Source organism: Tachypleus tridentatus, chromosome 7 (assembly GCF_004210375.1).
Source record: "Tachypleus tridentatus isolate NWPU-2018 chromosome 7, ASM421037v1, whole genome shotgun sequence".
Taxonomy (NCBI): domain Eukaryota; kingdom Metazoa; phylum Arthropoda; class Merostomata; order Xiphosura; family Limulidae; genus Tachypleus; species Tachypleus tridentatus.
The window spans coordinates 151,099,143-151,116,177 of NC_134831.1; the positions used below are offsets into that span (position 1 = coordinate 151,099,143).

General features: G+C 36.7%; 1 protein-coding gene across 1 annotated transcript in view; it reads left to right on the plus strand.

Annotated features, from left to right (window-relative positions):
• Nucleotides 1-15,494, plus strand: part of LOC143256908 (breast cancer anti-estrogen resistance protein 1-like) — a 45,002-nt gene extending 29,508 nt beyond the window's left edge. Inside the window, 3 exon segments of the mRNA XM_076514752.1 lie at nt 8,745-8,892; nt 10,222-12,128; nt 12,130-15,494. Coding sequence (XP_076370867.1) covers nt 8,745-8,892; nt 10,222-12,128; nt 12,130-12,255 — 2,181 coding nt within the window. The 3' untranslated portion in view covers nt 12,256-15,494.
• Nucleotides 15,495-17,035: the final 1,541 nt, after the last annotated feature.

A 17,035-nucleotide genomic window follows, 5' to 3' on the forward strand; every position in this document is an offset into this window, starting at 1 on the left:
TGTTTAAAAACGTTTTTAGAATACGTGTTTGATCAGAAAACGCTGTAGAATTATGGTTATTTAACGTAAGATAAACTGGTTTCGTAACAATCTTTTGAGTGATTTTAACGAGTTTAATTTTTTTTTCACCATAAAGTTTATAAAATAAATAACGGAGTATCAGCGTATTTCAACAAATTAATATTAATTTATGATCCAAATAAGCTAAATACGTAGGTCATAACTAAAAATCCAGCTGGTATGGGAGTAGCAACTGGTTATTGCTTTGAAAGACTGAAGTGCAGGAAGGTTACGGTTTATATGCTCATACATGGCTAAGCATTGGAAAGAATAGGCTTAATATTTATGTGAAAAATGAAGCAAACTGAAGGCTTTTTTTGTTGTTTCGTTTTGAATGTGATTTTTGTCACAAATATTACGCCTATTTATTGGAATTGGTAGTTTTAATAGTTTGTGCTCTCGTTGTTACATTTTTTTACTATACTAAACTAACAATGTAAAATGATCTCGGTAATAAAAGTGTAAAAATAATAATGAAGTAAACGTCAAATAAATAGTATAGTATCTACCGTACTTCATGTTCCCGCAACTTTGTTATTGCTTTATTATGTGAAAATTGCGTATCATTTGTTACGTATTATAATTTAGTTCGGACGAGTCTTCGATTTATTACGTTATGTTCGTCACGTATTACTACCTCAAATAACCAGAAATTTGCGTTTGAGCTTAGTAGTTAATGAAATGTTCATGTGTATTAAGCTTATATCTGCCAACGAGAATGACACACAGTTTTCTTTTTCGACACAAATATATTTCAATATACAAACATAAAAACCAATACAATTTACAATAACTTATTACTAGTAGTTGTTACAAATGATAGTTTATAAACGAAATTTTAAAAACTTACAAACAACAACCTAGAACTGAATATTTCATTGACGATCCAAGTCCAAGACGAGCAAATTAATTCTGAGTAAATCCTGTTGGATCATGCTTAAGCTAACGACGCCTGTCTTGGCTAGAGACTCACACTGGTTAGAAGCTCACTTCTTACCGAACAAGATATTTAATGTCCTCATAGAAACAATAACGTCCGAAGTAATTCACTGAAATTGAACGATTTCTAGTGTTCGAAATCTGTAACATTTCTGGTCGAATTCTACAGTTTTTCGATTAATAGACGATAATCACAGTTATAACTTCTTAGGTCTAAAGTATACTCACTGTAGCTGTTCAATAATATTTTCCTTGTCTCTCGGCTCGTCGGTTTTTATATACCAATCGCGCAAGTTTCTAGAATTTTCAGAAATGATCCAGCCTGTTTTCCTAAACAAATATTGTTGATCTTTACACTCAAGAACGTTATACAAATTTCAAGAACAGGCGCAACTTGCACATGTCAATTGCAAAAAAGAAAACTATACAGAAAGTATCCTAGGCACTAATTTAAATGTACAACGTTAGACATTCAACTTGTGAAACGTACTGAGCTGGTTTTCTTCTAATGCTTTCTTGTGTGATTGGTTTATTCGACCTATTACCGAATTAATTAGTCGTGTGCGTGTTTTATTACAGTAAAGCTACATCGGACCATCTGCTTTGTCACCGAGGGGGATCGAACCCCTAATTCTAGCGTTGTAAATCCGAAGATGTATGCTGTCTCACCGGTGGACTGATTAGTCATGATCAACTTTGAATTAAGATGGTTGGCTATCTCCAGTACATTAGTATTACACACAGTATATAGATTTTTCTATGGTTAAAACCTTGTTCGTGATCAACTTTAATCTTTTTATGTATTTGTAACCCATGTTTTTTTTAAACTAGTAAAAAGAAAAGTTTATTCCTTACCAAATTCATTCAGTTAAATAAATTCATTTATTCGACTTTTTTTTTTAACCCAATATATTGTTTGTGGATTATACGAAATACTGGGCATTAAAGACTCCTTGTTCTAAAAGTAAACGTTTTCGGGAAGTGAAACCATGTTCTAAGTCCTAATCGCCATTAAGCACTGTTGCTGAACCTCTAAGATTGATATGCTGAGCATTTTCATCGGAAATCGACTACCTGTCGATAACAGTGGCGTGATGAATTTTATCGTATAAAGCGTAGTTCAAGCTGGTACTTTCCTTGTCTTCTGTATACGACTGAGCCCGTTAGGTTGTAGTACTGTTTTGTGCAAAAATGTCACCGAAATACAGTTTCTTCTTACATGATGTATTGACAGTGATATTTTGTTGTAAGAGGAATTAAACTCAGTATTTCATTTATTCATGTTTCCTTCCAAAGCTTTCTTTTTGTATTATAAAACACTTTAGGTTTTTCAGTTTTGCTTACAGTTTATTTTCAGCTGAAGTGATGTTTGACTGGATAGATATTTGAATTTCGGTCATCTGTACTACTGAAACGAGGAATATACTGTTTGTTATCCACCTTGTATTTCAACATATTAATTGTAACAAAACTTAAAAAGAACTATATCAATATACTGAATGTGAAACCTTGCCTTTGTAATTGGAAAACCTATTTTTCATGTGTTACGAAACAAAAATCGCGCTCCACTTGTTTGGACCGTGGATATGTTATAATGGTGAAATCAAATCCCTTTATGCTTTTTGAGTATGCCTAGAGTTGACTAGCTGCCTTCTGCACAAATAGCCTTCGTGTCTTTTATTTGAAACAAACCAGTTAGAGGTTAATCACATAATCAGAAAAGATTTCTTTAAAATTAGAAAAGGCCAAGATAAAAACGAAACTAGAACTATTTTCACAAAACATCCCTTGGTGTGGACTCCTGTACGTGGTGAGAGGACCTCCCAGAGAAAGTTCTGTTCTTTCAGTTTACCTCCTTTGGTATCTAAACATCCACCCACGTATTTGCCGTGCGTGGCGACTCGTGAAGGAGAAGAGAGGATCCTGGTGGTTGAGGAGTCCAAACCTAACACACCACTTTATCCTTGAATGCCTGTAGACAGGCGGCCTTTGGGTGGCTCCCTAGGGTCAAGCAGCTGGTCAACTTGGGTTAGGGTCAACCAAGTTCCAGTGTTGGATGTTCTCAGTGAGTGTTATGGGCATTGTATATGATGCTGGTTTTTGTGTATAGTAATCACGAAACTGACGTTGCTGCAGTGTCTTTGTTTGGGATTGTAGTGAATCTCATCGTAAGGGCCCATGGTGGGTAGGTCAGTGAGCACTGAAACACTTTCTTTATTATGAGTCCCACATAGAAAAAAATAAAATAGTGAAAAACAGGCCATAGGTAAACGACCACGTCTTGAAGTATCTGAGCAACAATATTCAACATCTGTAACACCTACACCTCATTTTCTTATAGTACATTCTCTTTCAGACAAACCTTTAGGGCAGATGTCTCTCTTTTTCATTCAGAAGGGACTAGAGGGACTTGCTGGCTCTCCCAAAGTCAGTAAAAAAGCTTTGCTTTTATGACATATTGGTGGAAACATCCACATCTAAACACAGTGAACTCCTCTTATATTCGAAGGTGATTGGGGACATATCCATTGAGGTTACTCCTCGTGCTACTTTGAATTCGTCACGAGGAGTTATTGTTGAGAGGGATTTTAAGAACATTCCCAAGTTGGACATTCTTGCTGATTTCTCCACCCAAGGAGTTCTTGCAGTGAGGCATATCTCAACTCACAAAGAGGGAATTTTGATGCCGACCAATATCCTCATTCTGACATTTACATCACCGTGTCCACCTGCCACCATCAAGGCAGGTTAACTTAATTGCAGGGTACGGCCATACATTCCAAACCCTCTCAGATATTTCCAGTGTCAGCGGTTTGGTCACTGGAAGACATCATGTCGTGGTTTTTTGATGTGTGCTCGTTGTGGTGGGCAAAGGACCACGATGACTATAAGTGTGAAACAGACCCTAATTGTGTCAATTATAACGGCTCTCACCCATCCAGTTTTCGTTCTTGCCCTAAGTGGTTAGAAAAAAAGAGGTGCAGCATTTGAAAACGATTCAGAACATTACATACCCTAAGGCTCGAAAGTTACTCTCCACCACTTCACCTCGGACGTATGCTACTGCACATCACAACACCACTACAGTGGGAGTGCAGACGGGTGCCTCCGAAAGAATAATTCCTAAACCATATAAAAAGTATTTTGACCTCAATGGTTAAGAAAGTTGATGAATGAATGTCAACACCCATCTCTTTCCCTAACATTCATTCCACCAAACCCCAAGATCCACTTCCTTTGATTCCTGGTACGGGCATTTCCTCGGGTACATCTTTTTTTCCTTCCTCAAGTTGCAAAACAATCATTCATTCACGTCCTTAGTCGCTGGAGTTCTCTTCCAACTACAGAGACCTGCCCAATCGACCCAGGGCAAGATCCAGGAAGGTCGATAGATCTCTCTCGAATAAAGATAGTAAAGAAAGAAGACGTGGTCGTAAAAAGAAGGGCTCTCCACCCAAATCACCTACACATAAGTAAAAATGGCCACCTTCATACAATGGAACTGTCGAGGTTTATGCTCTAATCTGGATGATATCAAAGCACTGATTGCTTCTTACCATCCTGTATGTCTTTCTTTACAGGAAACATTTCTGAAACCTGCCAATATAGTCACCTTTTGGCAGTTTTGTTTGTACGTAAATGACAGATTGTGTGATGGACGAGTGCATGGAGGGGTGGCACTGTTGGTTGATCAGCATGTGTCTTTGTCACTCGACACATCCTTGGAAGCCATAGCCATCCGTGTTTTCTTGGGTCGTATCTTCACTGTTGCCTGGAGAAACCTATGATCAATCAGACCTTGATGCTTTCATTGAGCAGTTGCCGTCTTCCTTTTTAATCCTGGGGTACTTTAATGGACATTATTCACGCTGGGAAATGCTAATATTTATGGGAGGGGTTGCTACATAGAGCGTATATTTTCTGATCACAACTTTTCTCTTTTCAGTAGCTGTTTTTACACTTATTTTCATGCAACTACTCAGTTTTTTACTGCTATTGATGTGTTGGTCCACTCCCCTTCACCATTTTCCCACTTTTCATGAAAAGATGACAATAATCCACGAGATAGTAATAATTTTTCAATGATTTTGAGAGAGACACGACCTGCGTGCCCTGGTGGAAGCTGTATCAAGTAAACTGCCCCTCTTTCACTGCTCTCACAGTCTGTAAGCCATCAATCAATAGACGACTGTGTGGCAGCAGTAACTAATTGTATCATAGAGGCAGCTGCTCAATGTATTCCTGAAACCTCGACACGTTTTCCAGGATATCCTCGTCCGTGGTGGAATCCTGCCTGCCACATGGCATGGAAGGCTCAAAAATGGGCTTGTGATACTTTTCGTAGGTATCCCACACTCTCGCACCACATCGCTTTCTAGGAGGCCCATGCACATGCTCGGTGGGTGAGACGTTAAAGCCAGAAGGAATCTTGGATGAAGTTTACAACCAGCATATCTTCTACCACCAGTTTTAAAGTCATATGGGACATGATTCGAAAGGTCAGTGGGCAATATAGTTCTGTCCCCCTCTCGATCCTGTTCTGTAATGGCCAGGAAATAGCTGATACCTGGAGCATCACTGATGCTCTTGGTGAAAACTTTTACCGGGTATCTAGCACTTCTTCTTCTTCCTCCACCTTCTTAGCCATCAAAACTCGGGCAGAGCGATCACCTCTTTCCTTTTGAGCTGATTGTCTCTATGACTATAATCGTCCCTTTACACTGGTGGAACTCAAGCTAGCACTTCATCGGTCTGGTAGTAAATTAGTCAGACCTTATGATGTACACCATGAAATGCTGCGCCATGCTATTCTTCTGATTGTTTTTAACCAGATCTGACAGGATAATGTTTTTCCTGATGCCTGACGCCAGGCTGTTGTCCTACCTTTCTCTAAGCCTGGGAAGGATTCCAAGATTCCTTCAAACTACCGTCCAGTTGCTTTGGCGAGCTGTCTCTGTAAGACCTTAGATGCTTAATGCTCGTCTTGTTTGGTTCCCCGAATCAAACAACCTCCTCTCGCCCACCCAGTAGTTTCCGAATACAGCACTCCATCATGGACCACTTGATTCGATGTGAAACGTCAATCAGAGAAGCCTTTTCAAACGACATCTTGTATCAATATTCTTTGACATTAAGAAGGCTTATGATACAACATGGAGGTATGGCATTTGGCGAGATTCCCATATACATGGGTTACGTGATCTTTTGCCTATTTTTATTAATTTTTTTTAATGGACAAGCAATTCCAAGTTTGTGTGGGTTCGACACATTCCTGTTCATTTGTACAGGAATTTGAAGTTCCTCAGGGCTGTGTTTTGAGTGTTACACTTTTCAGTATAAATATTAATGCCATCACTGAACAATTCCCTCTTATTGTTACAAACGGGCTCGATGTCAACGACTTTCACATCTCATGTCTGTTGTTTAACATGAGGTATATTAAGTGGCAGCTATAGACCGCCCTTAATCGTTTACTGAAGTTGTCCATACCAAACGGCTTTAACTTCTCTCTCTCTATAACCGTTTGCATGCACTTTTGCCGCCAACGGGGTATTCACCATGATCCTGAACTCCGTATCGGTGAAGTTGTGCTGGCTATGGTCTCTGAGACAAAGTTCTTGGGGCTTATCTTTGACTGTAAGCTGACCTTTATACCACACATCAAACAGCTACAGGTCAAATGTACAAGAGTACTGAAAATTCTCCGTGTCCTCTCTTCCACCACTTGGGGAGTGGATTGGTGTTCTATGCTAAAGATATATCGTGCTTTCATTCGATCGAAACTAGACAATGGGTCACTGGTCTATGGCTCTGCCAGGACCTCGGCCTTGAAGATGATGGACCCCATTCATGATCAGGGACTTTGGCTTTGCACCTGAGCTTTCTGCACTTCCCCAGTTCAGAGCTTATACATAGAGTCTCATGAACCTTCTTTGCACCTCTGCCATTTGCAACTGCCTTTACTATATGCTTTGAAACTTCGTTCCTTACCAAAGCATTCCACCTGTGGTTTGTTTTCGTTCCTTGGTGGGCCATACTTTTTCCGAACAGACGATCTACCATTGCTCCTTTTGGCCTTCGTATCCAGGTGCAGTTGGATGAATTGGGTCTGTCCTTGGATAACATTGCTGTATCCATTGGTCAGCCCATCCCACCAGTCCCCAAATGTGACCTATCTTTAAGTCATCTGAGAAAAGTAGACAATCCCGATTGGAAATAGTGTCTGTTATTTGCTGAACATCTTTTGAACCATCCTTCCATTCCTATTTATTCAGATGTTTCAAAATCAAGTTACTGTGTGGGCTCTGCCATGGTTTATTGTGGTTCGGTGGTTGTGCACAGAATCCCCTCTACAGTTTCTGTGTTCAGTGCTGAACTGTATGCCATTTCTCTTGCTCCGGATCACACAGAAGCTAAGCAATACTCGAATTGCACTATTTATACTGATTCGCTTAGTTCTCTACAAGCTCTGGAATCCCTTCACGTTAGTTCTCACCATGTTCTCGCCGATATTCAAAACCGATTGACCCATTTCTTTTTAACATCTATCTCTGGGTACGAAGCCACATTGGTATTCGCGGGAACGAGCTTCCCGACATCGCAGTTAAATTTATCTGTTCTGGTACTATCCTCGCTGTGTCTGTTCCGTACATGGACTATGGTCCTGTATTCAAGGCTCTGCTCCGTGCCAGTTGGCAGTTGACTTGGAGTGAGCAACGTTTAAACAAGCTTTTCCAAATAAAACTCTATTGGACTTTGGCCGTTTTGTTTCCGTAAGGATCAGAAAGAGGAACTTGTCCTGACTACGCGTTGGTCACAGTTTATTTAACTCATCGTTTTCTTTCATTTGGTACTAATGCACAAATATGTTGTCTGTGTGACACTCGGGTCACAATAAGCCACATTTTATTGTATTGCCGTCGTTACTACTATCAACGATGTCGTCATTTGAGATGTGTTTTGTCCCAAGATTTATCCATAACGTTGGACAGTGTTATTGGCAATGATAACACTGTCCACTTTACAAATGTGTGTAGTTTTTTAAAGGCCATTGACGTTTTTAATGCTACTTAAGTTTTTAATTCTTAAATTAGAGTTTTTGTTTTTTAATATGATTCTTTTTTTGCGAATTAAAGTACAAATAGTTCGATATGAAATTAGAAAATGGCCGAAACGTCAAATAACTTGAAACCAGGACTGAAAAGGCCAACTCCATGTTACTAACACTTGTGTTTGAACTACCCGTTAGTCATTCTGGCGAGTTACAATTAAAATTTTGCTGCAAGTCTTTTTTAAAACATCTATTACTTTACTTTCTGAAGATGGCCATAACGTCATATAACTCGAAACCAGGAATAGAAAGGTCAACTTCAGGTGGCTGACGGTTGTTTTTGTACTTACCTGTTAGTCTTCCTGGCGAGTTACGATAATTATAATTATGCTACAGAAAGTTCTCTACAGCTTGTATTACTGTAGTTTTTTCTTTACTGCTGTAGAATAGATGTATGTTTTGGATTTAATGCTATTTATGTTTTTTATTCAGAATTTAAACTTTGCCTTGTTTTACCTTAATTTCCTTTTATGAATTTTAATAATTTTACTTTTAACTTTTTACTGGATGTTGGGCACAAATAGTGTAGTTGCTTTGCACCATAAAACGCCAAACAACCACAAGACATTAGTGGAAATTTACATGATATGGATGAGTTATTTTCAAATATAAAATTATTTTCAAATTATTTCAGGTTGTTATGCCACAAAAAGTGGGGGATGTATACTTGTACGATGTGCCAGTGGGAACGAGAATAGCAGAGGAGTATGACGTACCACCTACACGACACGGTGCTTCACTCAATCATTCTCTCCCCTACGACATTCCTCCTGGTTCACAAGGTTTGTATTGTTATCTATACTTAAACAGGCTTCGCTACCACAGTTGTTAATGAAATAATTTTTTATACCCTGTTTCATTGGTAAATTTGTGATTTTAAAATTGAGTAAAATGTTCCTGTTTGACTCGCAATTTAACAGTTAGCTACAGGTCTTCACAACAGTGAATTGTAGATAGTTGCTTTTAGGATGTTCTGGTCTGTAATAGTCTCGTAACTATTGACTGTTATTCACAACTGTAAGTCTAATTAATTGGCGTTCGGATACCATGGTCTGTAACAGTGTCAGTAGTGTTACAAATCTTCACAGATGAACTATGGCATAACTTACTGTGGCATAACTTATAGAACACTGTGTTCTGTAACATTATCCGTAACTAACAGCAAGTTTTTAAAATTGCAGTAGGCACCTCTCTGGGCTTCATAGTCAGTAACAGCTTCATAGTGATATACATCTTCAAAGTGTTATTCGTAGAACATCGTTCAGCGTTAATTTCATTTTTGTAAAACATTTTCACAAACTATGACCCATATAGCTTTATCAGTTTAACATATAGTTTCGTAGCTATGTAACATGTGTAGATGTTTTACAGTTATTGTTACGTTTTTATAATGTTATAACAAAGTAGGTGAACCCTAGCCGTATTGGAATAAATAATCCATTTATGCATTAATATGTTACTATTTTGTCAGTACCATGGAAGCTAAATCGTTTGGAAATGTGATTATAATGTGAGAAAAACAATTTTTACATGCAATGTACATGAAATAAGTTTTCGTTTTGGCGTCTTTTGACGCCAATTTATTCCAGTATATCATAAATCGAATTAAACGAATAAAAGAAACAGTATGCGTGCTGCCACCTATTACTAGTAAAAGTAATGTCTGTTATAATGTGCTTTAAATATTATTTTACACAATTCTCTGAGAATATGAAAGGGACTTTAATTGATAATATTGTGTTAAGAAGTACAATAAGCTTAATAATATTCCCTTACAACAATTAATTATAATTACTTCATAACAATGAAAATATAAATGTCTTTGCTTTCGTAGAAACAATGTCTAAAACATTGTATAATAAATTAGTTTAGGACCATGTATAGAAGATAACAATACTTAATGACATAAAATAGTTTTGATAATTTACAGTTTTTGAGAACATTACATTAACTTAAACGCAAAAAAATTTATATTTGACTTTTTTTAGTATTCTTTAAACTACCGTTTTTAAAATGATAAAAATAAAACATGGCAATTTTTTATTGGTGAAATAAAAATTATTTGTACAAGTTGCCAAAATTTATTTAATTATAATTATTTTCATCATTAGCTGGCAGTTACGATACACCACCCAGTCCTCGTGCGGTTCTTCTTCATTCGACTTATGATGAACCAAAATCCAATGCCCCTGTCAGTGTGGACACTGATGCTTACGATGAACCGCAAATCTCGTACCCAGTGAAAAAGACGTACAACACCCATGGATCAGGAAAAGTTCATGATTATGACCTTCCGAACTCTGAGGACTGTATTGATCTTACTGGGAAGGCTATGTCAAAGGGCGAGTACGATATTCCTTTGTGTTCGACTAATAAGACTTTAGCCATGGAGTTATACAACGTACCTCCATCATGTCGGTCAAGTGGAGTGTCGTTGCTTTCAACAAGTTCTTCCTCTCAGTTATCTCCCACTAGTAGTCATTCCAGCCTGAATGCATCGCTTTCCTTGTCCAGTTTGTGTGGGTCGAACCGCTCCAGTATCGAACCTCAAACTAATGACTTGTACGACATTCCCCAAAGTGAACCTCGTCGAGTGGAAGAAAGTATTGTGGGGTATTCTCCTGCCAAGAATGTAAATAACACAACCTGGCCATTACGATCTCAGCCAAATTTATATGATGTTGCTTCTAGTCCTAATGCTCTCCAAACGTATGACTTGCCTCCCACACCCAGGCCCACACAAAAAACACATTTAGAAGAACCTTATGATGTCCCTCCCCAAGTCACTAGAGACATTAACCCTTGTAATTCTAAGACCAATGATGAAGTGGATACTGGGCAGAGGCTGTCAACTACAAGTACAGAATCTGTGCTACCCCCACTTGAGGGCAAAGAGCTCCCCTTGGCGTTGGATGCTGCTATGGAGTTGTTGATGAATCGACATCAAGATGTTCAGGCAACGATTAATAAACTTTTTGGTTTTTTCAGCAGCTCTTGTAGGAAGCGACAAAAATTAGAGGAAAAGCTTTATGATATTCAAGTCACTTGTCAAAAACTCCGTTCCGCACTAAGTGAATTTGTAGACTTTACCTACGGCGCGTTAGCCAACTCAACTCACGCTTCAGACAAGACCTTAAGCTATAAGCTGTTCAAACTTATCAAGCCGTTAGTAGACTCAAACAAAATTGTAGAAGCCACCACTCGGTCACTTGATGAGAAAGGATGGTTGATCGTTGGTCTGATTTCAGAGGAGCCCGGAACACCCGATGAGCTAGATCAGCTTGTGGCTTGTGCTCGGGGTCTTGTAGAAGACGTGCGACTAGTTTCATCGTTTATCCAGGGAAACTCATCTCTGATCTTTAAACGCTCCACTTTACTGCTAACCGATAAGTCTTCCTCTGTTCTTGAAACAGATGGACCAGGTAGCCAGCAGGCTGGTACCTTGAATAAGGGCTATCGCCTTCAGGAAAGGCCCCTTCCTTCCCCACCCGTGCAAGTTACAAAGATCGACGATGAACTTCCTCTCGAGGGGAAAGAGTGGATGAACGATTATGATTATGTAAGTTTAGAATCAAAAGAAACTGTTAAAAAAGAAAACGACGAGATCAAAGCAGCTTTACCTTCTGAACTAAGAAAATCTTTTGAAAATTTAGTGAAACAGTCTGAAGTTCAAGTTAAAGAAGATTACAAATCACATTACATAGAGAATTCCTCCAAGGACAAATTTCACCGTTTGGACCCTAATGATCGCCAGCTTGTTCACTTTTACTCAGCGCAAGTTGAGACACACATGCTCCACCTTACCAATGCTATTGATGCCTTCCTTACAACAGTGAAGAACAATCAACCACCTAAAATCTTTATAGGTCACAGTAAGTTTGTAGTAATAGGAGCACATAAAATGGTCTACATAGGGGATACGTTAAACCGTAATGTTTCCAATCCTGAATTAAAAACCCAAGTAATGGTGCGTTCTAATGCCTTGTGTGAATCTTTAAAAACTTTGGTATCAAACACAAAAAAAGGCAGCTGTTCAGTTCCCTTCTGTAATAGCTGTTCAGGAAATGATAGACAGTGTGGTTGATGTGTCCCACGTGGCCAAGGCTCTACAACTTTCGATCACCCAGGCTGTTTCACCCCTGTAGTTTACCTGCTAAGCATAACCAAGCCTGTTTCCAACAGTTACTGCCACGTGCACTTGTAAATAACTTATATATTAAAAAGAAACAAAATTGTGCAGAAACCGATTAATTCAATAACATGCCACGATATATTTAGAATTTTATTCAGTATTAGAATTAAATTCCTTTCCCGTTTTATAAACAGTGTTCTGTACGTGCTTTCCACATTCACTATAGTCAGAATCTGAAAGAAACGTAACTAACGCTTTGAGAGAACCCGTATCACATTTTGACACTGTAACTAGACAAAGATCGTTCATATAAACATTCATGTTCCTCTTGTTCTACAACAATCCTATTTTTGTACATTGTTTTAGAGAAAACAGTATGAAACTTGTTATTTTTGAAGTTTGACAGAGACTGCTCAGTTTAATCTAAAGTCCAGTCGTATTTAATTTTTTCTTTAAGCGAATAATTCGTTTATTTGAAACTTTCTTTCAGAACAGTTTGAACAAAATGAAAAAAAAATCGTTAATTATTATATCTTTTTAAAGAAATACTTTAGCGTTGATGAAGAAACTGATTTTGGTATTAAAGTTGTGTGTGAAAATAAGCTATTTTAGGTGTGTGTTCTATTGAATTGTAACGATGGTGTTTTCATACGAAATTTTAATGAAAGGCTTGGAATTGTGATGTTAAAAACAGGCTTTAATACACTATTTTAATAACAACATGGTCTTGCTGTATGTTATGTTTTAAACCAGTTGGTTTTATGTACAAGTCAAGTGCAGTATAGAGATGGTTAAATTCCCAGTCGCGCCAAACATGCTCACCCTTTCAGTCGTGGGGGCGTTATAATGTGACGGTCAATCCCACTATTCGTTGGTAAAAGAGTAGTCCAAGAGTTGGCGGTGGGTGGTGATGACTAGCTGCCTTCCCTCTAGTCTTACACTGCTAAATTAGGGATGGCTAGCACAGATAGCCCTCGAGTAGCTTTGTGCGAAATTCAAAAAAACAAACAAGAGATGGTTAAAATTCATTAGAGGTACAATAACTTGATGCTTCCTATTTTCAGTAGTATGCCTATCGAGAACTAGGACTGAACTGTTTTGTATTGAACTTATACATCAGTTTGAGTGATTTCACGGGACTTTTCAGATCAATGTTCTGTACGTGGAAACATAAACTTGTTACTATTTCTATTTATAACGATTTCATTTCTTATTCTTGTCACGTAGTGCATCGATATTTTGAAAACACGTTAGGTATATAGCGCTTACATTTTCTCATATAACATTTGTAAGGTTTTTGACTACTGGTAGCTGAAACAACGAATTCTGACCGATATTATTTCATCAGTACAAACGTTTTTATTGGATTACACACTTCAGGAAATCCATTTTTCGTTTATGGAAAAATAAAAAATAATGACATGGTGATAAAATACTGAAAGTTTCGAACTGTATTTTTCGGAAAGCTAAGGTTCTGTGTAGCATTTGTAACTTTTATTTTCAGTTATGCATATTTATAAACTGTTCTTCAGGCTTTCTTGTAATTATATTTTTTATGAACAGTAAACAAAAGCATCTAAATCTGATGTCTATCCAGCATTACTGTTTACCCTCATTTCACAGCCGGTAGATTATCAGTGATGTGTTAGATTACATTATTGTCAAATCAACAATGCAACAATGATCTTTTTTTTTTTTTATGAGACTTCCATAATTAAAACTGTCATAGTTGTCAGTCATATTATTTTGAAACATAACTGGTATAATAAATGTAGTTTAAACAATCGTATAGTGATGTTTAGAGACACTTTTCAACATTTAATCGGAATTACACAAGTTTCCAGAATAATTTGTAATAATTACTTCAGAACAATTAGTTAATAATATGTAACAATCACCATAAAAATTCGCAATTCATGCACTTTCGTATTCCCCCGCTTTACAGCGGTAAGTCTGCGGATTTAAAACGCTAAAATCAGGAGTTCGATTCCCCACGGTGGACTCAGCAGATAGCCTGATGTGGCTTTCCTACAAGAAAAACACGCATTCTTTCGTCGTTTTCCGTGAGCTCTGATTTTTTTCCCCTTGTCGGAACCTTGAACTATTACATAATTTGTAACATAAATAGGATTATAGCTCCAAGTACAATTTACTTCGAGTTAATTGCTTTCGATTGTCGTTTTATTTGTATAAATTAATCAGACACTTTAATTACATTGCGTGATTTACTCATGTTAATATTTGTCTTTTTACTATAATGAATAATATGCTCGTATTTTCACTGAATATTTACGTAAATAAATCACTTCTGGTGAAAGATAACGAAAAGCCTTAACCTTCCTGGTAATGATGTTCGAATTTGGTCGGTAGTATGTGGAACCACCATTACACAGTGTTGGTTTCTTAGCCCTGTGGTATTTTATTGCCCAAGGAACATCTTTAATTGAAATATGGACTTCCAATGTAGTAAAATAATAATTTTAGTCTCATGTTTGTATTTTGAATTCTCTCTCATTATTAAAGGTAATTCTGTGTAAATAGAAATTATCGTATAGTGTGTGAATAAGTTCTGATATTTGTGTTCCTTTTAAAACATACTAATACATACGGGTGTCTGTTGTTTTTTTTCTTCGTATGGAAACAAATATTTAAGGTATCTATAAACAAGGCTGTGCCTATTGAATATCTCAGTTTATTAAGCTATTGAAGTCTTACAAGTGAAAAAGTGTTAGTGTTTTGAGAAACTGGTGTTGATAAGTTACTTAAATTACAGATGACAGTTTAAACTTTATAGTAAAATCGGTATATGTTTTGGTGCAAGTTTATGTGCACTTGTCTGGTACAAAGGCTTAGTTGTAATTATTTCTCGCGGTATTTTATTTTAATAGGGTTTTGGACTATTATAACTTATAATTGTTGCAGGAAACTACTTTTATTGAACGCATGCGCTAACGATTATGTATTGTTGTAATTGCACGCTTCTTGCAAACCAAGGATTTTCATTTCTCAAAAAAAAAATTAAATGTATAATTTTTTCTTACCCAATAAATAAATAATCTGTATTTGCTAAAGGAAGCCTTAATTAAAGAAAGCAAAACTGGAGACACAAAAATGTTAATTTGTGGTGTTTTACTGTCAAGTGAATGTTTGTCAAATGTGATTTATGGGTGTTTCAAGATCATCTTTTTGTGTACTTTGATTACGTTTAAATAAAGCACATTTGTATTGACATAAGAAAATGTTTTAAAATTACCTGTGAAGTTTGTGTCACTTATATCGGACATTTGACCTTTTTTTATGATAAAGAGTTCATGAAAAATTTAATACCAGTGCACAACATTCTTATTAAAAGAAAAAGTTTGAAACGGTGTTTATGTTTTAAAAATATTTTGAAATATGAATAAAACTATTTCGTGTTACAAATATGATTAGTAAGTTAAGGTGTAAATTTAGTTAACATTTTAGTTTTTGGATTTTTATTTACACGATAAATAATTAAACTTTATATTAAATGTACATTCGTATATATTTGTTTTAATTATTTAGCGCTATAAAGAACAAGATTTGATCATCTTAACTGCTTCCAGATTTTCTTCCAAAGTATTTTCGTGTTATTTACTATTGAATATTAAACGTTTTAGTTCTTGCAATACTAGTGCTACTGTTTGCTAATAGATGGTGCTTGGGTATTTTGCATGACTGATAATATTTTCTTTTTTTCGGGCTTTAATCTGTTACCCATTTTAGAAATCTGGTACTAACAGCTAAGAGGTCTTTATGAATAAATATTTTATTTACATGTACAGTGCACTATCATGGTCGCACTCAAAATTATTCAGAGGAATCAATATATTAATTATTTAGAAAAAAAACGCTGAACTCACCATTTCAGTTGTGGGGGCGTTATAATGTGACGGTCAATACCGCTATTGGTTGGTAAAAGAGCAGCTGAAGAATTGGCGGTACGTGGTGATGAATAGCTGCCTTCCCTCTAGGCTTACACTGCTAAATTAGGAACGGCTAGCGCAGATAGCCATCGTGTAGCTATGCGCGAAATTCAATCAAACAAACAAACAATTTGACAACCATCTGAGACATCTGATAACTTCTTCCGCAGCTTTTAGAATCCTACACTTACAGATTAATGTTATTGAATATTGGTAACGATTTTGTACTTTACAACTATTATCTCTGACTTCTTGAGAGAAGGGTGTGAGTGTTACTCTTTCTAAGCCATCCATCAGATTTGATCTCATATTTTCGTGCTTAAAATTTATGTCTGTATTGCCTGTCCACTCTCTGTAAAGGAAATGTCCCAGAAATGTAATGAAAAATACAAAACAAGGTCAAAGCTGTTACCAGCAAGGAATTAATATTAAAATAACTTGTTTATGTTTATCATATGATTGACCTATCTGAATTTGAAAACTTGCAAAAGAGATACTTGGGATGAGTGAAATTTAAAAGAGAATTCAAAATACGTATTATAAACTCATTGAAGTAGCAAGTGCTTTTGGCCAGTGTGATAAATCTGACAAACAAGAGCGCCATCATCTGTTACATAAATGAATTTATGGTAATTCATCCAGTGTGTATTGATTGCAGAATAAACAGGTAATATCCATGTGTCGTTAAACCCCTCAGTTCGCAGAGATTAACAATTTATTAAACTACAAATGCTAGCAGGTGGGTCAGAAGTCACTCAAATGGTATGTGACTGAATAATGGCTCTTTCTTTAATGTTGGACCAAGATGTGGTAGCCGAGGTTTTATAATATGTGAAATCTATCTAA